This window comes from Lepidochelys kempii, chromosome 17 (genome assembly GCF_965140285.1).
Source record: "Lepidochelys kempii isolate rLepKem1 chromosome 17, rLepKem1.hap1, whole genome shotgun sequence".
NCBI classification, from domain to species: domain Eukaryota; kingdom Metazoa; phylum Chordata; order Testudines; family Cheloniidae; genus Lepidochelys; species Lepidochelys kempii.
Window position 1 is genome coordinate 13,271,823 of NC_136396.1, and position 26,085 is coordinate 13,297,907.

General features: G+C 42.0%; 1 protein-coding gene across 10 annotated transcripts in view; it reads left to right on the top strand.

Moving 5' to 3' along the window:
• LOC140899651 (S-adenosyl-L-methionine-dependent tRNA 4-demethylwyosine synthase TYW1) overlaps window positions 1-26,085 on the top strand; it is a 121,756-nt gene that overhangs the window by 72,879 nt on the left and 22,792 nt on the right. For 7 of the 10 annotated variants that reach the window (XR_013634787.1, XM_078849266.1, XM_073315486.2 and 4 more), the window contains one exon: window positions 20,436-20,546. Coding sequence is in view for 8 of the 10 variants with exons in the window: in XM_078849266.1 (XP_078705392.1) it covers window positions 20,436-20,546 (111 nt within the window). In the remaining 2 variants the exon portion in view is untranslated. Of the gene's footprint in view, window positions 1-14,820; window positions 14,918-17,050; window positions 17,162-20,435; window positions 20,547-26,085 lie in introns of those variants that run through there. The other 3 variants (XR_013634789.1, XM_078849268.1, XM_078849269.1) reach the window with 3 other exon arrangements.

Below are 26,085 nucleotides of genomic sequence, written 5' to 3' on the forward strand. Positions count from 1 at the left end.
CATAATATTAACTTGTCATATATCAGTCCATTCGGCATGCCAATGTACCACAGCATTAATCATACATAAAATGTATTAGGTCTGAGTTATTGGCTGCTGCTTTCAGTGAACCATACCTGTGACAGAGCTGAAGTTTTGTCAAATTGTGAAAATCTTTCATTTTAGTAGGCATCATGCCTCTTAGTGTTTCATGCAGTAGGGTCTGGGGGGCTTGCTACTGGAGGGGCTGCTGGAGGGGCACTGCCCGGCTATTTAATCCATGGAACTGATGGAAGGACATGGGATGGGACAAGGGGCTCTGCACAGGGCGGGCAGACTCTGGGCTCCAGACGGATCGGAGCAGGGAGTGGAACTCTGGGTCCTGGATGGGGATGCTGCATTTTAGATTGGTAGCTGTGCTAATGTGACAGTTTGAACCAACCCTCCCACCCTGGGAGCCGCTGGGGTGGATCCCTGCTGACTCCCCCATACACTGGGGAATGCTGGAGTTGCTGGAGTGCATCAGCCATGAAGCCAAGCTGGGAAAAAATCTCCCTGTGACCTTCTGCACCAGTGCAGGGGAGGAGCAGCATTAGGGTTACCAAGCTGTGTGGGGAAGGGTATTTAGGTTGCCAGGACACAGGCATGATTGGGGAGGGGCATTTGGGCTGATGCACAAGTGGGGGCATGTTTGACTTGCCTTGTCCCCTCCTGTGTCTCTGATCCATGAACCTTCTCTCCTTGCTGCCTCCCATCTCCCGGAGCTGCCCTAGTGGGGGGTGGTACATCTTCCCCCACCCCTTTCCTACAGCTGCTCTACATTAGCAGATCCTGTGGCAGGGTCCATGGTGCATCCGTACCTCAGTGAGGCCCCCACTCCGTGCCCCCTGCTTTGCAGACAGCCACACCCTCTCAGGGAAGCTGCGTCTGAGCTGGACAGGATGGGGATGGGATCAGTTCCCAGGGCTGGGGCTCTGTCTTTGGAGTGTGATTATTTTTGCTTGCAAACAGCAGCAGTACCATGGACTCTCTGTCTGAGGATGCAGACAGCTGTGGCGGGCAGTTCTCTCACTGCCCTTCTCACACTGAGGGTTTTGCTGTCCAAGGTGGGCATGGGATTCCCAGAGGGGCTGAGCTCCCCCAAACAATGGACTTCAGAGCAGGGGGACTTACTGCTTCTGGCAGTCCAGCACCTAAGAGCTGGAGAAATTACAAAGGCATGAGAGCATATCAAATCCAACTGGAGCTGAAAAGTAATTTTCTTTGGCCAAGATTTTCAACAATAGGAACCTACAGTAAGGCTCCTAAGTCTTTAGCTGGGCGCCCTGCTAGGGTGTACTACCCCTTTACAGGACAGTCTGGAGTTCACAGCTAAGATAACCTGCGTGTAGTCCAGGAATGCCCTGCCCTGTCCTTGGGACTGGGCTATATAAACAGGAAAAGAAAGCTGAATAAGAGATTGGGGACCAGAAGCCAGGCTGGCTGACCGAGGACAGGCCCCAGGTTACTGGCCTGTAGACTGTTTTGCTGACTATACATTTGGTGGCTCTGAGTCAGGGGCCTTCTGAACTGGGTTAAAGTGACTCATTCACCAACTTGACCTAAGGAAAAGGGGGAGCACCTGCTTGCCATCTAGACCAACAAGAGAACTAGGAATGTTGCAGGTGGCTGGAATCAGTTTGCAGATCACTTTAAAAGTGACTTATTTTTGGGGGGGTTAGTTTTGGCCTTCCACTTCTTGGGTCTTCTACAGGCATGTAAATAAGTGTCTGACTTTCAAAAGTGCTGAGTGGCTAGCAGCTGCCAGTGGAGCTGATGGGTGCTTTGCAATTTTGGTAATCAGTCTGCTTATTTATATTCCTAACTGTTGATTATTTTTAAAACCTTTTGGCCCTGGTTTTCATTTAGATTGTTGCAGAGGATAATCATAGGTAGCATGCCCTTTTCTCTTTCCTCCCTCCTCCTCCCCGTATGAAGTTCCCCATGTTGTTTGTCAATAGACTGTAAATGTTGCTCTTCAGTAATGATGATAATACCTAGTTGTTATACAGTGCTTTTCATCTTTCGCTCTCAAAGCACTTCACAGAGATGGAAACTGAGGAACAATTATTTCTAATGTTTCTGGTTTTTAATAGCATTTTCATGGTCTTAAACTATACTTGTCACTTTTTCATTAAAATGTTGCGGTGGTCATGTGGAATCAGAACTGAGTTGGTATTCCAGCTGGGGTTGTAACCAGGGTCCCAACACAGTGATATGGGGAGATGCTGTTTTACAGATGCGATTTAAAATTGAGGGCTGACTGCTTGAGTTTTGTTAAAACTGCTGTGGCTCTTTTCATGATAATACATTGGTAGCCTTCATGTACTGGCCAGATTCCAAGGCTGATTATTACTTTCCGCCTCGCTAAATTGCCCATGCGATTTGAATTGGATATAGTGGTTGTCATTTCCTATTCTGAATAGTTGTTGCCTGATGTTTTAACAGCTGCTGTATCCACCCTAGTGACTGCTGCTGTATGTCATTGGTCGGTAAAGCGAGACCTTTATGCATAGAGGCCCTGATCTTGTGAACACTTGGACATGAAATCACAAAAGCATCCCTGTTCAGGAAAACACTTCAGCACATGCTGAATGGGGTCTTATTACTAGTGTGCTTATTCCCTATGGGTATGTCTATACTGCAGCTGGGAGTTGTGATTCCCAGCTCTGGCAGAGAGATTTGTGCTAGCTCTGTTCAAGCTAGTACGCTAAAATAGCAGCGTGGATGTTGTGGCACAGGTGGTAGGTTGGCATAGGCTCCTGAGCCCAAGGCAACCGAGCTCTGGATCTAAGCGTGGGTGACTAGACCAAGCAACCATTCGTGCCGCAATAGCCACACTCCAATTTTTAACACAGTAGCCTGAGCAGATCTAACTCACGTCTGTCTGCCCAGGCTGTAAGGCTCATTCCCAGCTGCAGTGTACACATACCCTAAGAGTTCTCCTGTAGCTCAAGCCCTGTGTTTTCGTAATAACATTATAGGATTGGGCCATGTGTTCGCAGTATCCATGCTGCTCCTGATACTTGTCTTCTCTAATGTTGGATTTACTTAATTTCCCAAAAGGAACTGAAATATCATTATTCCTGTCGGCCTGTTTAACAATAAATCTGAAGAATGTTTTTGCTGATGGCTGGATATAATTTGGTTTGCTGCTCTTCTTTTATTTTCAGGAACATTACACTTGATTTTCTACTGTGAGTATAAATTTTACATGACAGTCTCCTGGAGCCAGCCTAGAAATAAAAATCTTTCTTAATCACCAAAGGAAATTTGGTAAATGATTTATAGAGATAAGTATGTTAAAGTGGAAAAAATAGTGAGGTCTCTGGATCTACTTAGTAAAACAGTTTTCAGGCCTCAGCACAAACATTTAGTTAAGGTTTTATTTCCAGCGATTTTTAATCAAATAAACAGAACAAAGACTATGATTGGGATAATGAAGTGGTGATAATAGCTTACAAATATTGGTGTAGAAGTACAATGGGTCACAGAGAATCTCAAAGTTTAGTGGTACGATTTTGGTAGGTGAGCAAGAGACATGAATCATAGTTAGTTCTCTACTTTTTTTTAGTCCTCAATCTAGCAAAACACTTAAGCACATGCTTAACTTTCAGCATGTGAGTAGTTCCATTGGCATGCTTAAGTGCTTTTTGGATAAGGGGGTCTTGGTGAGGGAATTGGTAGTGGTATATTCCCAAAGCATCTCTGTAGATTATTCCTGTCCTTTCATTGGAAGGATTGTAGATGTGGCCAGTAACAGTTGGGTTAAATGAACTCCCATCCAAGGACCAGATATAAAATGTAGAAGAATTGACTGCAGGATTTTGCACGTCTTTAATACAAATACACATTTTGACAAACGGATTTCTCTGCATTGATAACAGGGAAATATATTGAGGCTATAGAAGAATGAGAAATGGTTTTATGGATTTCAGCCTTGGTACCTAAGGATAAAAATAGCTGATCATTAAATCTGAAAATTTTATAGATCTGATTTGCATTTGCCTCTTTGTCCTGGCTGGTACAACTTTCTTGTGTAGAGAAGCTGTCAGTATTTACAGGATCCGGTCCTGAATCAGTTTGACATTTACTTAGTCGATTTCACTTTCGGTTCTCTTGCACTTCCACCACTGATGCAGAGCACAAATGGTTTGGAATGCAACCACTGTAGGGGGGTATCTATATTTTGTAAATAAAACTATAACTTTTTAAAGGAACATCTCAGGTTCTCTTTGACATTATAAACCTGGGGTCAAATCTGAACTAACACTGGCCTTATCTTCACTGCTTAAAAAGATATTTTCTTACAGCCTGGTAACAAAATTCTCAGTGGAGATAAGATAGAGTTAACCAGAGATCAGCCCTATACACCTGCCTGGGGCTGACTGTGCCTAGGTTATCTGGCAGTAAAACTGAAGTGCCTTGTCCTCCCTATGTTTTTTACTGCCAGAGAGCCTTTTTTTTCCTTTTTTTCAAGCCAGTGAAGACAAAGCCCAAGGGCTAATCTACGCTAGAAGCTATTCAGCTGTGTCACTGCAGTGCGTCTGATGCAGATGTTTTGTGCTGAGGGGAGAGTGCTGTCCTGTCGGCATAATAAAACCACCTCAGCAAGAGGCAGTACTGTTTTTGTCTGAATGACTCTGTTGGACATTCTAAAGAGAGGAAGTGAAACCTCATTGCTATGTGCTACTTGAGTTAAACTTGTAAGTAGACTAGGTGGTATAGTTCACTTGGGATGGTGTCTTCTGAGAGCCTGGAAACTCAGGTGTTGTAGTGAATTAGGGAAAGGCTAGTTTGAGCTCTCCCACAGGCTGGGAGTTAAGCCTGGATGAATCAGATGGGGCCACTTTACTCTCAGAACCAAGAATCTGTTTGCTAAAACTCTGTCACCAGGTTGCTTTACAAAAGCTTGGAGGCTTCTGCATTAAAATTAGGGGCTGAAATCTGGGATTTGTTGACCTCATGGCCTTTGAATTTATTTGCTGTGTCTTGGATTTATTGGTCTTATGCACGTTGCATATCGTAAATTGATGCATGGCTACAGCTTTCTTTTATAGCAAATCCCTGTAACAAGTGATTGTTTCTGTGTGATAAATTGTGGCCAAGGTTATGATAACTTTACTCAGGACTTAAGTTAGATTGCTTTTGGAGTAAGATGCTCCTCAACCCGAGAAAGAGCATCAAAATCTGGCTGCTGGAAATTACTATTTTTCTATCTTCAGAGGGGCTGCCACTCCAAAAGTTAACCTTGCCTACTGCTCCCATGTTTATAATAAACCACCTGCCATGGCCACCAGGAATGAAACAGTGGTCCTAAAGTTGTGTCTGTGTGGAAGAATTTAAGCTATTCTATGTTTTGATAAGGGTTAGTACTTTGCAATTCAGATCCTTTTAAAATGTTGTCTCAGGCCAGGGTGCAAGTCAAGGCTCTTTGTCAAAGAGAGAGCAGGAAATACTAATGAAAAATCCAAAAGCTGGTTTCTGCAGTAGCTTCCTATTTATAATCTAATACCTACCAAGTATCTGCAATGTTGGAGTAAGACAATAGTCCTTTTCATGAAGGATTTATGTAATCTAATCTTCCACAAGTCTTTTTTCCCATTTAAGCAAAGCTACCTTTGCATTTCGTTTGTACCACTTACGGTACTTATTTAATCCCATTAGGCACAGAATATGAATTTACTTTGAAGATCAGGTGAATAAAATTTCTTATTTTAGTATAGAGATAATATGGGTGAGGTAATATCTTTGATTGGACCAACTTCTGTTGGTGAGAGAGACCGTCTTTTAAGCTTACACAGAGCTCTTCTTCAGTCTGCTTATGTCTAAGGAAGGTATATAACTATTCAGAAGACTTTGCTTTAAGCAGTAGAATAGAAATCCCATACATTTTGGGTGTATTGAACACGTAACAATCTGACTTATAACTCCATGAATATGCTGAGTTCACTTTACCAGAGGATTCTCACACTTTAATGGAGGAGGATGTTAAATCAGCACGGTGCCTGACTGCATGCCTGATCCTGCCCTCCCAGGGAGGAGGAAATATCTGCAGGCATCTCTCTCCTAGTGTCTCATTAGGTATGGGTTTCCCATGAAAAAGGCTAAGTTTGCCCCAAATCTGTTGGAGCTTGGTGGTCTGCAGAATGCCAAGGCCCACCGTGTGTAAGCCCAGAGTGCTTCTACTGGCATTGGCCATTGTGGGCCCTGCTTTTGATTCCCTAGCAACACAGCTCACTGGTGGGAGTGGCGAGTTCTGATTTGGTAGCGTTTTGTACCTGCTTTGCACAGATATGCACAAGATGCAAGGCAATTGGGAGTCAGGCCTGAGGTCTGATCCTGAGCTGCTGAGTACTTACAGCTCCTACTGAAATCAGTTGCAGATGTTCACGATCAAGCACAAGCTTGAGCATTGCTTTTGTAACACGTGTTATGGATTCTGTGCCTTCTCCCTCCTTGAAGGGAAATTTTTCCTCTTTCTTCTAACTGTACCTGTGCAGGGCCATTTATAGTAACAATTGTGATGTACATCCCCCCCATCTGAAATTAGAACTGGTATGTTCTGTGGAGAATAATTGTATCTGATCTACAAAAAGATGAATGTTAAGGAGGAGGGAATTAAAAAGAGATGACTTAAGAAAAAACAAAACAGACTAATCCCTCTTGGTTTATGAAGCAGGAAGGGAGCACTTTGTCAAGCTGACATGCAAAACCTACATTAGCAGATTCTGGAATGATGGATAGTAAAGAGAGCACTGTCTCCTATATTGGCTTTAGCTGATTGCTCAGATGTATGGGATAGTTTGGCTTTGCGATGTGGACAAAGTCAAAGCTTGTATCTAGAACAAACGCTCACTTGCAAATTGTACAAGAGTGGAAAACTTCTTGACATGGTTCAAAAGTGAGATTTAATTGCATGGTAAAACTCCGGTAAGTTTCTGTGCCTGTGTCCAACATCAGTGGTGAGTGTCAGTTGTGTTCTCTGCTTCTCTAGCAGTGAGACATAAATTCTGACCATACTGATGGGTAACAGGATTCAAAAGTCTCCTCTGGAGAAAAAGGTTTTATCTCTTTGTCTACTGGATAATAATTTTGGATTCCAAAGCTTTTTATTGTAGGATTTTTATTACATTTTTGTTCTTTGTGCCCCTCCTTGGCAATTGGAAGATGCAATGTTTCGAGAAACGAATCAGTTGTACAATAATAATTTAATAGGAACAAATACAATGAGGAGTCTGGTGGCACCTTAAAGACTAATAGATTTATTTGGGCATAAGCTTTCGTGGGTAAAAACCCACTTCTTCAGATGCAACAGGAATCTAATAGGAAAATGCTGTTTTTCATCAAGGTTCCTATTGCATGGAGTTGTTTGAAATGTGTTTTCCTTAAGTAGAAGAGCCAGAGTCAGTGTGTTTGGCGTTTACTGCAAAAGTATGGCAGTGCCAATAACTCGTTCTTGTTGTGGACAGAGGGGAAAAGATCGGTAGAGAATACTTATGAGTGTCTCTGGTGTGATGCCTAGATTTGCCTGGTTTAAGTATTCCCTGGTATAGTAAAGGTTTAAGAATTTTGCGGGAATAGGTTGTGCCATGTGGTATATATTGAACAGGCTTCTAGCCTGCTCAAATACTGTACTAAGGCTGATTTTAATGAACTGAATAGCACTATGAGCTCCAGAAAAACCTCTCATAAGCAAATTTGCTACCTCTCAGAAGTTTGCCCTGATTTGATATCGATGAGGATTCTATAGGAAAAAAGAACGGTGAGGATAGCAAGAAAAAATTCTGACTGAGGGGCTGTGGCGTTGCAGTCCCATGCGCAAGGTCTCAGTGTCTGAAGTGGGGAGCAGGGCCCTGTCCCAAGGGACAGGAGCTGCCACTGCTGGTTGATTGCGGGGTGGGATCGCTCTGCAACCCCTCCCCTCCCTCACAGGGCCTCCCAACTCTCCCCCACCCCCAGATAAAAAGAGCTAACACAATTTCCCCAAAATGAAATGAAAAATTATATATATAAAAAAATTTCACAGAGCTCTATTTTTATATAGGGATCATTAAATTTCTCTAGTCTGACCTTCTGCAAATCATAGGCCATGGAATATCACCTGATGATTCTTCAATTGCCAGTTAGATCAGAAATAGGGCCTATAACTTCATTTACAGTCATAGGGTAAAATTTTCAAAAGTACCTACATCACTTAAGCTCCTGAGTCTCATTTTCAAAAGTGACCTAGACACTTTGGAGTCTGTCATTTAGACACAGTTGTTGTTGTTGTTCATAGGGTTGCCAACCCTCCCGGTTTCACCAGGAGTCTTCCGGAATCAGGCTTTATCTCCTGGAAGCTACTGAAGCCAATCCAGGAGATTTTAAGCTGTTAAAAGTCCGGTGGTGTAGCGGGGCTAAGGCAGGCTCCCTGCCTGTCCTGACCTCACACGGGTCCTGGAAGCGAAAACATGTCCTTGCAGCCCCGGGGAGGGGCGCGCGGGAGGGGGGCGAAGAGAAGGGAGTCTCCGCGTGCTGCCCTTGCCCTGAGCACTGCCGTTGCCCTCCGCAGTTCCCATTGGCTGGGAGCTGCAGGGGCGATGCTTTCAGACAGGGGCAGCACATGGAGCCCCCTCCCCAGGGGCCGCAGAGACGTGCCGGCTGCTTTCAGGAGCAGTGCGGGGCCAGGGTAGGCAGGGAGCCTGCCTTAGCCCTGCTGTGCCGCTGACTGGGAGCTGCCTGAGGTAAGCGCCGCCCAGCTGAAGCCCTTACCCGCTACTGTACCTATCCTCCTGCCCCAGCCCTGAGCCCCCTCCCACACCCAACCTCCCTCCCAGAGCCTGTACCCTGCACCCTAACTCCCTCCCAGAGCCCTCACCCCCTCCAGCACCCCAACCCCTGCCCAGCCTGGAGCCCCCTCATGCACCCAAACTCCCTCCCAGAGCTTGCACCTGTACCCCAACTCAGCCCGGAGCCCCCTCCCACACTCCGAATCCCTCAGCCCCAGCCCAGAGCCTACAATTCTTCCCTCAACCCAACCCTCGCCCGGTGAAAGTGAGTGAGGGGAGGGAGGGGGGATGGAGTGAGCGGGGCGGGGCCTCAGAGAAGGGGCTGGCGGGAGCAAGGGTGTTTGGGTTTGTGTGATTAGACAGATGGCAACCCTAGTTGTTCATCATGAGTAAAATTCAATAATGAGTGAAAAATTTTTAAGTGTTGTAATTGCTCTGGCTATACAAAAATATATTAAGTATGTTGTAAATAACTCATGAAGTATGTGGACATAAAAAGCTACATTTGCACTGTATTGCCTAGGGAATACTGACCAAACACATCTATAAAAGCCACGTTAGTATGTCAGTGTTATGTTGACAGCATACACGCAGAAGTTAGATAAACATAAAATTTTTTTTTTTTTTTTTGGAAGATTGTAATGTAATGCTCCTTTATTTCTCAGAATCAGGAATCTTAACATGCAAGAACCAAAAACCAGAGACACACAAAGGAGGCTGCTCCCTTATGCAGAGTCTCACAACTCATCCCACCTTTCTCTGGGCTAACTCTTTGCAGGCTGACTGCTAAAGAACCAGAGTGCACTCTTCCTTACAGAGGCCCAGAGTCTGCAAGGAGTACAAGGAAAACTCCTGAGAATTTAAAGTGGCAGCTTATAATGTTAACAGTTTTCAATACAGCCCAGTCAAGAAATATAAAAACACAAAATAGATCTGTTGGTGTCCTGCAAAGAGACTAGTTTATTGTAGAAGGAACTCCTTGGTTTATGCATCTGGTTTTGCTAGTGGAATGAAGCAAATCTAAAGAAGAGTTTTCCTTAAGTGCCTCTAAAAAAATCTTAATTATCTCTGTGAGATTGTTAGTGTAAAAAATAGTCCTCTAGGAGTTTGTTGTTCAGTTTTTTGAGAATAATGGACCAATAATTTGTAAAACCCAGTTGCTTCTGTGAAGCCATTGGTCAGTAAGAATGGTTTATAATTGCTGATGAATGCTCTCATATATGCTCTCATAGTCAAGGATATATTATCTCAGAGTACCAGACTGTACTGTATCAAGGATACACCTTATTTCAAATGTGGCAGCTCACGTCCTTAGGTAGGCAGACATTATAAAATATTATTAGTAATTTTCTGAAATCTCAGCTCTCTTTCAATATATTGATTTTACAGTTGATCTGACTCTTATGGCTGTGAATGGATTGCTTCAGTGTGCTTTACTGCTCTTTTCTCCTGCTACACTCCCAGCTGTTCACTAAGATCTGAATCAGTTGGTTATCTAATCTACCTTGATTATAACCTTGTGATGATGGGAGCTAGTGTTTTTCCCTTCTGTATTTATGCCCCATGACTGTAGAATGCACTTTCTGCTGCTGTTGATAATTGTTGGTCTAGGTCGATATTTTAAACAAGGTTAAAGAAATGTTCCGTATGTTTGTTGCTCCTTTTAATTGTTGTTAATCATGGATATTTTCCTAGAGCTGAATTATACACTGCCCTCAACTCCCCCTGCGAAGGGTGATTTTAGAAGAGATGTGTTTTGTATTATTGGAGCAAGTCGGAACTATTCATTGGCATATGTTGTTTTCTTTTTCCAAAGTGACATGTTTGTATCTTCCTCCTAGATGCCATTTCTACAACTTTTAATTTCCTGATTTAGCTTGGTCTGTGTCAGAGGAATCCCATTTAGAAGAAGAGCATATAGTTTTTTGCAGCCTTTGTCAGATCGTGCTAGTTCCAATAGCAGCAATGTTAAGTGGCGCTGTTCCATGTGTCGTTGCGTTTGGAAGGATGAGGAGCGTAGATTTTTAAATAAAACTTTTGCATTTCCACACCCTCAAATTTCTTCTCAACTGAATTATCACTTGGACAACAGTCTGTCAGCTTTTATTATTCATAACATTTTAACTAGAGTTACTGTGATAGCTGTCTGAATTGAAATACCGATTGCTTTTTCTGGGAACATAAGGCATGTAACGTTAGACAGTAAATGTTAACATTCCAGTGTTTTGGCTTGTAAACTCTTAAAGTGTAAGATGTCTTATTCTATGTTAGTTCAGTGCTTACTACAGTGGGGTCCGTACATAAGAACAGCCATACTTGTTCAAACCAAAGGTCCATCTAGCCCAGTATCCTGTCTTCCGACAGTGGCTAATGCCAGGCGCCCCAGAGGGAATGAACAGAACAGGGAATCATCAAGTGATTCATCCCCTGTTGCCCATTCCCAACTTCTGGCAAACAGAGGCTAGGGACACAATCCCTGCCCATCCTGGCTAATAGCCATTGCAGGGGTCCCTATACGCTGACCTAATACAAACACTAATAATATGTGGCTATTTTTGCTGGGTTAGTGCTGATGATTACATATAAGGATTACTCACATGTAACACATTGAGGGATTGGACCCTTAGTCATTTTTATATACTTTTTTTTTTTTTAAATGAAAAAGTGAGTGAGTTTAGTCTTTTTCTTCCCCACTCAGCCTACACTTGAAGTATATTGCCCTCTGGAAGGATGTTACTTCAGTTGCAGTATTAATCCCTGATGCTTGCTAATTTTTTTCCTATCTCTTTGGGCAATATTTCAGTGTTCTTCATCTGTTTCTCTCAGAGCTACTAATGATTAGCTAATATTTTTTTGTAACAGTTGGGTTGTTAAAGTGATTGATAATATACGTTGACTGCAGTTATTAAATATCAGTCAGCTCTCCCATTTAAAAATACTATTCATATACTTGTAGCAGTTTCAGTTTCACAAAGTTGGGTGAAGTGTGTCAGACTTTTAAAACAGACTAAAATTTCGATCTGAAAGTTCCAGTTGAGATCTAGATGACAGGAAACCAAATGACTAATCTGTACAGTACTTCATTATTACAGAAGGAAATCTGCATGGGCACAATAGGTTTATCACTTTCCCCAATTTAAATTTTAAAATATTTAATTTCCTTCATGTAAAATCCTCCTTCCATTTTCAGAATTCTGTGGCTCTCCTTTAATCTTTACCCTCAATTAAAAACATCTCCTGTCACCTCTTACTGATACAAGTGGGCACTTACACAATTTAAGTGTGCTTATTCATTACATTTACTCTAACGTACACTTAATGGTATTATGAGGTGTTGGTAAATTTTGGGAGAACATTTTACGGCCTTTTCCCAGAGATCTTGCTACAAACCAATGGTACTCAAGTGGATAACACATTCCAAGTAGATACTACAGCTGTGCATGGTGCCTTGTGAATTGCATGTGTTTCTTAAATCTTTGGTTCTGCCCTGAGCTGTCAACACTTCAGTTAGGCTAAGGGGCATGCTATCTGCTACATATAGTGGCAATTACCATGATTTTGCAAAGAGATTCTCACCCCATTTGTATCTTGGCTAATTTTTTCCCCATTTTTATTTTGTCATTATTAACAACCATGACTTTTCCATTCATGTATTAACAAATATTGTAATTCTTAGCCCGTATTTGTTATATTGAAAAGATGTTTTTGTGTTTGGTCAAATTCTGTGTATTTTTGGTCAAATTCCCCAAAATGCTAACCATATCTCATAAAATCTGGCTGATCCTGATATAAGGCTGTCTATCTTTTCCCCCCATTGAATGGATTTCACATACTTCATTTCTCCATCTCCATGCTAGTAATCTGTTCTTTTCCAAAAAGGGGCTATTGTAGATCTGGCTTCTGGCAGTAGTTGTGTTTTCAATGTGTCCTTCCTTGAGTCAATAACCTCCTTTAGATTGTAACCCGGTAGAATTGCTATGGGTTCTGTGAGTAGCCTAAATGGAGTGGGTAGTTTTTCTTTACTGGTATTCAATCTGCCTATTCCAATGGGGATTATTGAGACTGTGATGGAAATCCATACAAACGGGCATTTCCACTTTTTAATGAAAAGTTTCTGTTGGGGCTTTAACCTCCTGACAGGGCGGTATCTTCCTTCTCTGAGTCACTAAAGATTTGTGCATGTGTATTATCAGCATGTTGCATTTTCCGCATACACAGCAGAAATGCACTGGGCCCTGTTCTTATTTTTATATGACATTCCAATGTTACCTCTAGACTTAATTAATGCAGGGCACAAAACTCACTGATTACATTTGGAGTGTATTCTTTCTGACTTTGGCCCTTTGCATCGATAAACTTGTATTAAGAGCCATTAGTTTATTTAACATTACGTTGAAGCTACAAATATTTATTTTTCAGTCCTAGCTGACCCTTGGGGAGCAATTTCTGATTTAATTGGTGTGACAATCTCTACCCCTGTGTTCACCCTTTTTACAAGACTATGATAAATTTTGTACCAAGTATGCCTTGTGAGGTATCATTTGAAAACTCATAATCCGCTGAACATTAAAGTAGTGGTTAAATATGTGTGGCAACACGGTTTGTAAAGTTATAAAATTCTACTGTATAAGACATATTCCAACTATGGGGAAACAGCTTCAAACCAGTTCCCCAGGGACAAAAGGCTAGCCAACGCCTCAGCCAGGTATCAACAAAATCAAATGGACTATCATCTGTTACGTGGCCATTCTTTGGCAGGAAGAAGAGTATAAGCAAAAACATTTACATAGCAGCAAAGAAAACAGCTTGGAGGTTCCTGTCCCCCAGACCTCTTGTCTTCTGAAACTGAGCTGGAAATGATCTTCAAAGGGAAAAGAGAACTATAAGAAATGAGAAGAGATTCCCCCAAAATACTCCTGCCTTTCTCTCTGCCTATGAAGCCACAACACCTGAAAGAGAGAGAGAGAAAACTTTGAACTAGGAGTAGGGTCCTGGCTGAAAGGATTTCAGCCAGTGAGACTGCAAAAGTGTGTGGTGAGAGACATTTTTATTTAAATTCGTTAAGTTAGGTGTTAGTTGGATTTTACTTTTTAGGTTCTTTGTAACCAATCCTGACTTTTATGCCTCATTACTTGTAATCACTTAAAATCTTTCTTTCAGTAGTTAGTAAACGTGTTTTATTGTTTTATCTAAACCAGTGTGTTTGGATTGAAGTGTTTGGGAACCTCCATCTGAGATAACAGGGTCTGTGCATATCATTTTCTATTAATGAAGCGATGGACTTTCTATGAGCTTGTATTATCCAGAAGCAAAAAGCTGGGCAGTACGAGATGCACACTTCTGGGGGGGGGGGGGGGGGGGGGAATGTCTGGGGCTGGAAGTTTGCTGGTGTCGCCATATAATATAGTACATGACTGGCGGGCTAGAACACTCATGTAACGTAGCTGGGAGTAATTTACATGCTAGAGGCTGTGTGGGAGCAGATCAGGAGTGGTTATTCTCACAGCAAAGCTGTGTAAAAGGCACCCCAGGTTAGAGTTGAGGGACACAGCTGGTCAGCAGTCCAGATTGTACCCTGAGTAATGTCACAATTGCTTCAAAAATGGTCAGGCATGCAGTGCAGAAGAGATTTTACTGAAGTTTAGATTTTTTGTAATCTTTGGTTTCCTTTCCCACCAATAACCTTGTAAAAGATGCTGTATCCTTAGCATTCCCATAGTTCTTTCTCTCTTTAATAATCAATTTCATGACCTTGCTGTTATCTCTCCTCCGAACTTTCCTTTTGCTAATTCAGTTATATCACAAAAGCCTTCACCCTACCATTCCCAGAAGGCAACAAGGTTATGAACAATGGAGAGCCAGAGGGGGAGGACAGATACTTCATTCATGCCAAACTCTGGGCTTAGAAATCATTCCCTCTTCTTGATGTGCCAGGATACTTGTCACATGGATTAGAGTCTTTTAGAAGTGATATCACTCGTTAAAGTAAATTAAATTAATGTTGTTATTGTGTCTTCATTGATTATCTCAGCTGCTACAGGTGGGCTTTCTACGCATTGTAACTGATCCAGAATTTGGCAGCTAGCACACCAACTTTCAAGAGGGATGCTGTTGGTTTCCGGTAAAATGTATATTAATCTCAGGTTTCTTCTCTTCTATAAGCTTTTGTGTTAGTTTATCATATCCAACTGTTGTTGACTCTTTATATGCAAGGTCCTACAAGAGGTGTATCCCTTCAAGGACTTCGGGGGTTCAGCTTTTAAGGCTAGCAGTAAAATTTTTAAAAGTGCCTCAGGGCATGGCAACACTTGCAGATGTAGAGCACTGTGGGTTAAACCCGCCTTCGTAGAGCGCAGTAGGGAAAGCGCTGCAGTCTATCCACACTGACAGCGCACTGGCGTGGCCACATTTGAGGCACTTGCCATGGCATTGGGAGCAGTGCATTGTGTGCAGCTATCCCAGCATGCAAGTGACTGCAACGTGCTTTTCAAATCGCGGGGGTGGGTGGGGTGGAGTGTGACAGGGAGTGTGTTGTGTGTATGTGGGGAGAGAGAGAGTGGGTTTTTGGGATGCTGAGAGTGCGTCAGCATGCTGTCTTGTAAGTTCAGACCCCCCTCCTCTCTCTGACTCACTCAAACAAATAGTAAATATTTGCTTTTTCTCGGAGCTGATAAGCAGCCGACTTCTCCAGAACAGAGCTTTGAAAGGGCATTTCCGCATTTCTGCAGCCGATTTCACAACAATGAGAAGAGTTGCCACTTGACTTAAGGGGATTATGGGACGTTTCTGGAGGCTGATCAGAGCGCAGTAGAGCAACACCTTGTTCACACTGGCGCTGCAGCGCTCCAGCGGGGGCACAGCAAACGTTATTCCACTTGCCGAGGTGGAGTACCAGCAGCGCTGTAGCTGCGGAGTCAGTGTGCTCTACATGCCTTGCCAGTGTGGATGGGTAGTGAGCTAGTGCGCCCGGGGCTCCTTTATTGTGCTGTAACTCGCAAGTGTAGCCAAGCCCTAGTCTGATTGAAAGTGAACAGTAATTAGGCTGCTAAGACCCAGCTCCTCAAAGGTCTCTAGGCCCATAACTGCCTTTGATTTCAATGGGAGCTAGGGGCCTAGATACCTTGGAGGATTTGGGCCCAAGTTACTTTAGGCACTCTTGAAAATTTTACCCTTTTTCCTTGTATACCACCATGACATGCTGAGGCTTTTTTGCTCATAATGGGCAGAAACGCTAAGGCACAAAGGGCTGGATTTTTAAGGTGCCTACAGCTGCAGGTAGGTGCCTATCTGCATCTTTAGGCACTTAAATACCTTTTAAAAACCTGGCCCAAGATGCTTTGAAATATTAACTAAAGGAGCAGTGAGTCTTCAACCTTTGTTTTCAGGCAGTGGCACCCAGTCTGGTTTTGTCTGCTAGTCCTTTGTTAGTAAGTGATCCAAAATGGATTCTAGATTTATATCTATATAGGTATAAACACTATATATTTTTATATGCTGTAGATTGTAACTAAATATTTTAGTTTACTTAAAGGTGAAAGTTTCATAAAAATCAGGTGGAAAACGATGTTATATGGAAACTAGATGTATACAGACCTGAGGAAGTGTGATGTTCCTGGGAGTTGGGAATGGTACTTGAAACCTTTTGGCTATCAGCAGGCAGTGTTGCCTAGTGGATAGAGCACCATGCTGGGACTTAGGAGCCCTGGGTTTTATTCCTGGCTCTGCCACTGACCTAATGGGTGATTTTGGTCAAGCAGGGTGGATAAAAATCAATGATTTTTAAAAAAAAAAAATTTAAAAATTGGATTTTTTTTAATTTAAATCGGATTTTTTTGATAAAATGCTTTTTAGGAAAAAACCTACCTAAAGATAGTTTTAATTAAGATACACTATAGCTCAAAGATATCTCATCATGGAATAGGGATTATAAGTTCTAATTCTATACTATGAGACAATATATTCATGTAATGTTTAAGAAACATTTTGTAAATGAGTTCCAATAGTTCATGGATTAGGGACCCAATTTTATGGGGTTCCACAGGCTTCTGTATAGATTATTTTGGTCTACCCAGTGGGACTCAGTGCTCAGTCTAAAGATACCATCCGAGATGCTTAGTTTTGCAGTTCTCAAACTGTGGATTTGTAGTCTCCAGAGGTAACATGCTTGTTAACAGCAAAAATGTTTTAAAATAAATAAATATATAGAGGTGAGAAATAACAGACCTCAACTCTATTGTCCCTCTGCAATTTTGTGTACACAGAGTCAATCCCTTACCTCTCTCTAAAAGTGCAAAGTTTCAAAAAGTTCAATGAATAGAAGATTGTTGGGGGCGGAATAGATCTGGACAAGGAGAAGAAGTTTGGAGATAAATGTGAGAAGCGAGGGACATATGCTTGTTTTGTTAAAATATTATGTATGCTGTTGAAGAAAAAAATCCAGAATAATTAACATTGTTGTTTTAGTTAAATAAAACAATTTAAATGTCTGTCTGGTGGTGATCTCCTCCTAACACAGCATGGCAAGAAAATCCTCCAAATATTAATGATTAACCTGTTGAATTGGAGATAGTTCCCCTCCCAATGACTTCATAAATATCTGCTTTAATTACTTTTGGTAAATGAACTAATCAAACAATCATCCATTTTCTGATATAGCTGTAAAACTAATCTGAAAAGTTTTCAAAATAAATCACTGTTTAAAAATGTATAGTGTGTACCTTCTAAAAATGAAACCTACATCTATCTCTGAGTTGTGAAGAATATGTATTAAAGTTATAACAACCAACAAGAATGCACTTTTATGTAGAAAACCATGATTAAATCGAGTCTTTCTGACTCGTGATTTAAATCAAATCCACCCTGTGGGCAAGTCACTTCCTTTCCCTTTGCCTGTTTCCCTATCTTTAAAAAGTGGATAATGATACAGTACTGACCTCCTTTGTGCAGCCTATTGAGATCTACTAATGAAAAGTTCTATATAAAATCTCCAGGTATCATTATTATTGTGAATATAATATAAGAGCTAGGTATCATTATTAGCATATACTTCTGGAGTGAGGAAATATTTAGTATATTTTGTAATAAACTGGTTAGTGTGTATGTGTACAACTCACCTATACTGAATGGAATTAGAATGGCTTATGAAATTCTGCCCTAGGCCCTTTAATTCTGACAGCTAGCGGAGAGTCTCTTCTAACTCAAGTAGTGAAGGCCTGATTCTTCTGCTCCAGAAACATTTGATTTTTCTCCCTGCTGTTGCTGTGAATTTCTGGCCGTGGTATGCAATGTACTGACAACCGTGAAGTCTTTGGTTGCCATGGATTTGTTACATTATCTTTTCGAAGTAAGCTGGTACTGTTGAAACATTTTACAATGTACTCTCTGCCAAGGATGTAAAATGAGTTAATTGAAAAAACAATTTTGCTGGAAAATTGCTCTATAAATAATGTTTTATTCTACCAGCTTCTGTTTGGAATATAGTGAAAGATGAAGGAGCTGGGGGAATAAGGGGGCAAATGAGCTTTCTCAAAAAATAAAACTAGAGCATCACCTTATCCCATAGTTAAGTGGCTTCCTACTTACAGAAAGGTTGTTGCTAGTATCTGCTTGAGCAAACTTGCCCTAAGAAAGGGACTAGCAAGAAGAATTTTTGCTACAAGCTGAGGAAGTATCAGTTGGAAGTGACGGAGGAGGAGAAAGGCCTGGGTGTATTGGTTGATCGCCGGATGAGCCATCAATGTAATATGGCCGTGAAAAAAGGCTAATGCAATCCTAAGATGCTTCGAGTGAAGTATTTCCAGTAAAGAAAGGGAAGTGTTAGTATTGTTATACAAGATACTAGTGAGACCTTTTCTGGAACACTGGGTGCAGTTCTGGTCTCTTGTATTAAGAAAGACTAATTCAAACTGGAACAGGTGCAGAGAATGGCTCCTAGGATGATCCGAGGAATGGAAAACATACCTTGTGAGAGACTCAGAGGTTGGCTTGGTTAGCCTAACCAAAGGAATGCTCAGGGAAGATGTGATTGCTTTCTATAAATACATTAGAGGGATAAGTACCATGTTTGGGAGAGGAGTTATTTAAGTTAAACACCAATGTGGGCACAAGAATGAAGGGATATAAACTGGCCATCAACAAGTTTATGCTTGAAATTAGATGAAGGTTTCTTACCATCAGAGGAGTGAAGCGCTGGACCAGCCTTCCAAGGGGAGCAGTGAGGGTAAAAAACCTAACTGGCTTCTAGACTGAACTGGATAAGTTTATGGAGGGGATGGTCTGATGGGACTGTCTACAATGACATGTGACCCATCGGCGACTGCTAGCAGCAAATATCTCCAATGTCTGGTGATAGGACACTAATTGGGGAGGGCTCTGAGTTACTACAGAGAATTCTTTCCCGGGTGTCTGTGTGGTGGGTCTTGCCTACATGCTCAGGGTCTTAAGTGATTGATTGCCATATTTGAGGTCGGGAAGGAATCTCCCCCCCCCCCCCCCCCCCCCCGCCAGGTCAGATTGGTAGAGGTTCCGGGAGTTTTTTTTACCTTCCTCTGTAGCATGGGGCACTTGCAGGTTTAAATCAGTGTAATGGTTCTGTAAGTTGAAGTCTTTAAACCGCAATTTGAGGACATCAGTAACTCAGCCAGAGGTTAGGGGTCTATTGCAGGAGTGGGTGGGTGAGGTCCTGTGGCTTGCAATACGCAGGAGATCAGACTAGATGATCATGATGGTCCCTTCTGACCTTAAATCTATGACTATAAAGAGTGAAGCTGCTGAACAAAATCACTTTATTCTTAAGAGATGCACAGGGCCAGTATTATGCATGAACGTGTTTACTGTGGACATCCTAGGAAATAGGCTAGTGCAAGGAGAAATCCCAGTGCTTCGATAAAGCAGTTTTTGAAGAGAACAGCTTTGTGGAGAGCAGGTAGAAACCAAACAGTAGTGGTGGTGATGTGTTGATGAGATTCAGAGCTGCTGATGGATTGATGTTGGTTTATTTAATAGCATTGCAAATAATGCACACTTTTTTTTTTAATGGTTTATAGCACAGTCTTTATGGATTAGGTCGTGAATGGGACACACATTTTTTGGTAGTAATTTTAATTGTCACTTTTGTTTCCAATAAAATGCATTACTTGTCACAAGGGAGCTTTTTCCACAGCTACAGTGCATTTAGCGTACCATAGCAACGGTCAGACCCGGACCGGTGAAGGCTCCCTCTAGTCTAGTTGCTCGTCTCCATTACTGGCAATGTCACATGATTCATCTCGATGAAGTAAAATATCCATATTGCAACTAACGGTGAAATATCATACCACAGGGGGAGAAACTTTCTTGATTCCTGCTGGAACCAAGTGATTGTCCTGATAAGTAAATACTCCCATATGTAATTGTATATGGAGAGAGAGTGTTAGATGCAGTCATTCTAGATCAAAAGTTAGTTCATGTAGCATGGGTTATTCACTTTATTATCTAAATGACTGCAGTTCCCCCCCTCACCACAAGTACTTGGAACTATAACTCTACAATAAAATGCTTTTTTTGGTGATAGTTTGAAGACTGTGAATTAGAAAGTAGGAAACATCAACGGCTCATTAAGTGGAGTACAAAGCAAGTGTCACTGAACTGAGTTTTCCTCTATTTCAGCAACAGCGCACAGTATATAGACTGACACTGGTGAAAGCTTGGAACGTGGATGAACTCAAAGCTTATGCTGAGCTGGTGTCCCTTGGTAAACCAGACTTCATTGAAGTTAAGGTGAGCTGCGTATCAGTGCTTTTCCACTACATAGCTTCTATTTTTTTCCTCTCCACTTTCTTTAACACAATAATTCAAGATTACCCGAGCACTGAGCAAATAAATGACACAAGCATGGCTCTCCCACCACAAGTGGCTCGCACGCTCCTGGACAGGGGAGGCACACCGCTGCATGGAAGGGACTCCTGTCTGGGAGCGTGCAAGCCTCTTGTACACATTAGCACAGAGGTCCCCACACTGTGGGGCACGTCCCCTTGGGAGGGCCTAGAGGAATGTTCAGGGGTGTGTGCGGTTGCTGGCACCTCACTCCGCTACCGACCCCAGGCCTGGGGTCCTAGCTCCTGGCCCTGTGCCCGGGCCTTGCTCCTAGCCCCGCCTCAGCCTTGGCCCCCTTAACTCTGTCCATGTCCCCCGCTCCCGGAATTGCAGTCCTACTCCCGGCCCTGGCGACTACTGCATTAGCACGACCAGGGACAGCTGCCAATGAGCTTGGTGGCGGCCCCAGTGTGCAGGGCTGGGACGGTACAGCCATGCCGGAGGAGCTGCCTGGGCTGGGCACTGACTCCTGCAAACAGTGGCCTGACATGCTGCTGCTTTTGCTGCTGCAGTTCCTGGCCTAGTCACTGGCCATGGCCCTGCTCGTCTCGCTCGTTGTCGCTAGCGTCCTGCAACTCCATGGATATCTGCTTTATATCTGTGGACATAAATTTGGTATCCTTGGAGGGTTGCAGGCACAGTGCCACCAGCACAGAGACGGTATGTGGGCCAGAGTATCTCATGCTTATGTCCTTTAAGGGGAGAACGCATGCATTTTGCCTGTCAATGGAAGACTCTGCATATGGGAAGAAAGAGGTGGGAAACCTTCTTGGGGCTTCTCCATTCCTCTTGTCAGCCCCTGTACATGGCCCTCAATTACAGCTGGCTGAAAATTTTTGCAATGTACAATTTCAACATAAGCTGTATAGTTCTTAGGGTATGAAAACGACTCGTGCATTGGCTTTCTCATTTAAATTTGGATGGAAAAAAGGGGCGTTTTTTTCACAATGCACTTGGTACTGTACATTAAGACAGCAGCTAAGTTATAGAAGAGAAAAGTGGATAGTTCAATACCATAAAACACAAATAATTGGTTGGCATATTCACCTGATAGAAATAGACTATCAGCAAACTAGGTGAACCTCCATCTATTGCAGATCCTGCAATAGCCTCCGTTTCTCCACTTGAGTCATCACAGAGCTTTTAAATTGAAATGCACTGTCCTGTTATTTTAATGCATAAGAACTGCAGCAGTGTATATGTCCTTAAAAAGCAAGCTTAAATATGAAGCACCCTATTACTTACAGCATTTGCAGGCAATGCCCATTCAAGATGGGATTTTTCTTTTCCTGAGAACTGAACTGATCTGATCACTTTCTGAACCAAATGGCACAGCTGTCTATGCATCAGTGGAACATTTTTAGATTTGGATGACATTTCCGTCTCTTTAAAATGTCATGAAATTTTCTGACACTTTCCTGCAGCTGAGATTTGCTTGACACTTGATTATTTTGTTTAAATGGACTGTAATTTATAGTCAATGAAGGACAAACACTGCCTCATGGGTTTTTCAGTGGATTTTTTATTTTTAGTGCTTTTATTTTGGGGCAAGGCTTTTTTTTTTTTAACCGTTTTTCTTTCATCTTTCAGTTCTTTAAAATGGGTGTAACATTTTAAAGGGGGTAAATTTTGTGCTGCATAGGAAAAAGCATCTCACACTAAATATAGCATTAGGCCAACCAGTAACCTTATTTGTTCCACATAGTTTTATTTGCCAGTTTCTGCTAAACAGCAGCATTTCTGAAGTGCAGAGGGTTTGGCTCAGTGGGGAAGGTGCAATAGTTTACTCCTCTTACTGTGCTATCTCTGTGAATGTGATTACATGGTTTCTTACTTCAAGAGTGAAACTGATTTCCCTATTATTTTTTGGCCTCCCTTTCCTCTTGGCTGGTATCGAGAAATTGTGCATCCCAACAAGGATGATAGAGACACAGTTGTGACCACTTATACCCCAGTGAAATAATGCCAACATGGGAAGGCAACACCTACATCTTTGTCTTAACAACAATGGCGTATATCAGTTGCAATGACTTTGTCTTGGGATGTTTTATCTATTTACTTAAATTATTTTCCCCATTTGTACCTGAGCTCTGGCTGCCTAGTGTGGGGATGAGGACGATCGAGACCTCAGCTGAGGTCAGGGCCCCATTGAGCTATGCTGTATGTAAGTATAATAAGAGCCAAACCCACTCCAACTGTCCCCTTGTTGCAGTCAGTAAGGTCTGCTGGAGATGCATTTGGCCCAGGAACGTAATCCAACAGTTTCGGCAATACTATGTGGATTAAGTGCAATGAGTCAAAGTTTAAACTCCTAGCAGCATGGATGTCATGTAGCACTAAGAAGGGATTAGATCCAGGGGCTCTAAGTATCGCAGAGCCAATTCTTTCTTTCTGCACTTGCTGGGTACAGTTTTATGTATTACTTAGAGTTCTTAGGTGCTATTTAACTTCTTGATCTCACTCCTGCTGATAGACATAGGGGTCTGTCCTTTAGCGCAGCTATAATATTTTTGATAGAGTAGTGCCCAGGAGAGGATGTACAGAGCTCTTGTGATGTTGAAATTTCCCTCAGATCTTTCTTTGATTTACAAGGTGGTATTTTTAATCCTTTGGGAATGAAGTAGATTGAAGAACTCATTGGAGACCAAGAGTCATCACAGTCCTTTTTGCCCTAGTTACACTAGTGCAATGGGTTCAAGAAAGGAGACCAAGAAAAGGAAAAGGAATTAGGTCCTGGAGAGCATCTGCTACAAAATGAGGCTTCATCTGTGGGATTTTTCTGGTTAAATACTTGAAATAAATTGTTAGTTTTAAATGAATGTAGCTAATCCCCTGTTGCTCCAGAAACACTCTGGGGTGTAATGGAAGGTCAAAAGATCTAGAATGTAATTCTGCTTTCATTTACACATCTTACATTGGTGCAACTCTGTTGAACCCTATTCTTCTCTCACTTAGTGGAAACTAGCATTAATTTTGTTGTTGGCAGTGGTTACCCTTGTGTAACACCTCTGGGTCAGGAGAATGAGGTTTATGGAGATCAAAATTAAAAGATCAGACTTATTACCTTATCAGATTTTTACCTAGAAAGCCACCAGTTTATATTAATAAACACGCAGTATCTTGCATTTTTTTTCAAATCAAGCGCATTCATAGATTCATAGCATTTAGAGCCAGAAGGGAGCATTAGATCATGTAGTCAGATGTTCTGTATGCATAGGCCATTAAATTTCAGCAGGGGTTACCCCTACATTGGGCTCAACAACTTATTAGAGAAACATGTGTGAAATTTAATAAAAGATTCAGTGTTTGGATCCTTAATAATTAATACCAAAGATATGGAAAACAAAGTGCATATGCAGAAGATTAACTTATTTACAAAAGCTCTGGTGGTGCTACGGGGATGAAAGCCAGATAAGCACCCAGAAAACAAATACACCTTTAAATGGCTTGGTTTACACAGCAAATCTGTTACACTAACATTGTTCATTGTATCTGTGCCCTTGTGTGCACTTACTTCAAACCTCTCTCTGCAAACTGACAGTAGCTTTCAGACAATGTGTGTGTGAGCGTTCATGTGTACATACCCTCTTGCAGCTCTGACCCTGATTTTGCAGACCCTCACCAGTCAGTGAAGTAAACCTGGCAATTGTGTGTGCGTGGCCCTTTGTACATAATTGATAAACAGACACTAACTTACCCAGGAACAGTTCGCCTGGAGAGCAGGCTGGCACTACTAAAGAAAGGCCCAATTGTGCAGCCCTGAGAACACTTGATTTTGGTAGGCTCATGTAATGAGGAAAGCCTCTAGGATCGGGCCCATAATCTGTCCACTTCCTTTGTCATCTTTGTATTTAACCAATTTCTTTCACTTAAAATAAAATATTGGGCCAGATTCCCAGTTACCCAAAGGCTATTTTACACCATGCTGCTACTTCAAGGAAGAGCTCTGGAAGGGTAAAGGGGCCTTAAGTATAAATGAGATTCAGGCCCAGTATAATTTCCAAAAGCCTTTGTCCATTCAGTCTTCTGACCACTGCTGCTGCATTTGTCTAGCTACACCGCTCAGCACTTCAGAGATTCTGGGCTAGTGTATAAGGGATGGTGGATCCAGTGTCAGTCAGAAGGAGGAAGGGCTTTCTGGAACTGCTATCAGAGGCTTTGCTATCAAATTAAAATGACCAGTTAATAGGCTGGCTGGGTAGAGCCACACAGAAGCATCTCCCCCGTTCTGCTTACCCGTATCATATTAAATGTTAAAGATTATGTAAGTGTTTAAAACAGAGGAAAATTAACTCTTCTTTAATGAGCTTTTACTTGCAAGAAGCGGGAGCTGATTGCCTTCACCTGTCAAAAAGCTATTCAGAGCCTGGGTAGCGTTCCATTCTGCAATTAGATGGAAAGAAGATGAAGTTAAGTCACGTGTCCTAGCGAGTGCTATAAAACAAAAACAACTGATGTATAATTTTCATGCTTGAGAAACGCTGACCTTTGCCGTTATCTACAGAACTCTAGGTTAAATGAGTTAGAGCTCAACAGAGAGAAAGGGAAATGCCAAAGCTGCACGCTGCATGGTGTGATTTTCAGAGAGGGTGAGCTCCCACTAAAGGCCCAGCCCCTTTGAATACCAGGCTAAGTAAAATTTTGTATTGGAAAAACATACAGCCAGCACTTTTTGCTATTCCTTTTTCAGGATAAGGCCCCGGAGTGGCAAATTGCATAGATATGTGCTTAACTCGAATTGTATCAGACATCCCACTGAAGTCAAATCAGTTACTTCAAGTTCAGGACGTGTGAACATTTTAGCAGGAGGTTGTATTTTTTTTTTTTAAAACGTTTCGGATTCTAGACACACCCTGTCAGGTATTTTGGGCTGAAAATTTAGTCATTTAACAAAATTTAGCATCATTACACATGTTTTCATGATGTGAGAGAGAAAACAATTAAAGCAGGTTACTTTTTTGTTTTGATTTAATCGTTCCCCACATTCTTTTTGCAGCCCAAACATTGCGGCATTGTTGTGTTGTTGTATCAATGTGTGAAAATAATCAGAAACCAATCTGAAAGACTCGTCTATTTTCATTGTCTAAGCCAAGAGTAATGTATAAAGTAAATAGCAGATATAAACCATGAAAACTGATGTAGCTATCTGAAAGTATTTGTTATCATTAAAAGTATTATTATGGCACAACTAACGTAAGGTGGTAGCCAAATCTGGACCATGATTTTTAAACACTGTCACCACTTAATGCCAATGGAGTAAATAATAACACTTATATAATGCTTTCCATCTGTGGATCTGAATGCTTTGTAAAGGTGGATAAGTATCATTATCCCTATTTTACTGATGCGGAAACTGAGTCATAAAGAGGGTGATTAGCATTAGGTTACACAGCAAATCAGTATCTTAGCTGGGGATCAGTTGTCCTGACAGCTAATCAAGTGC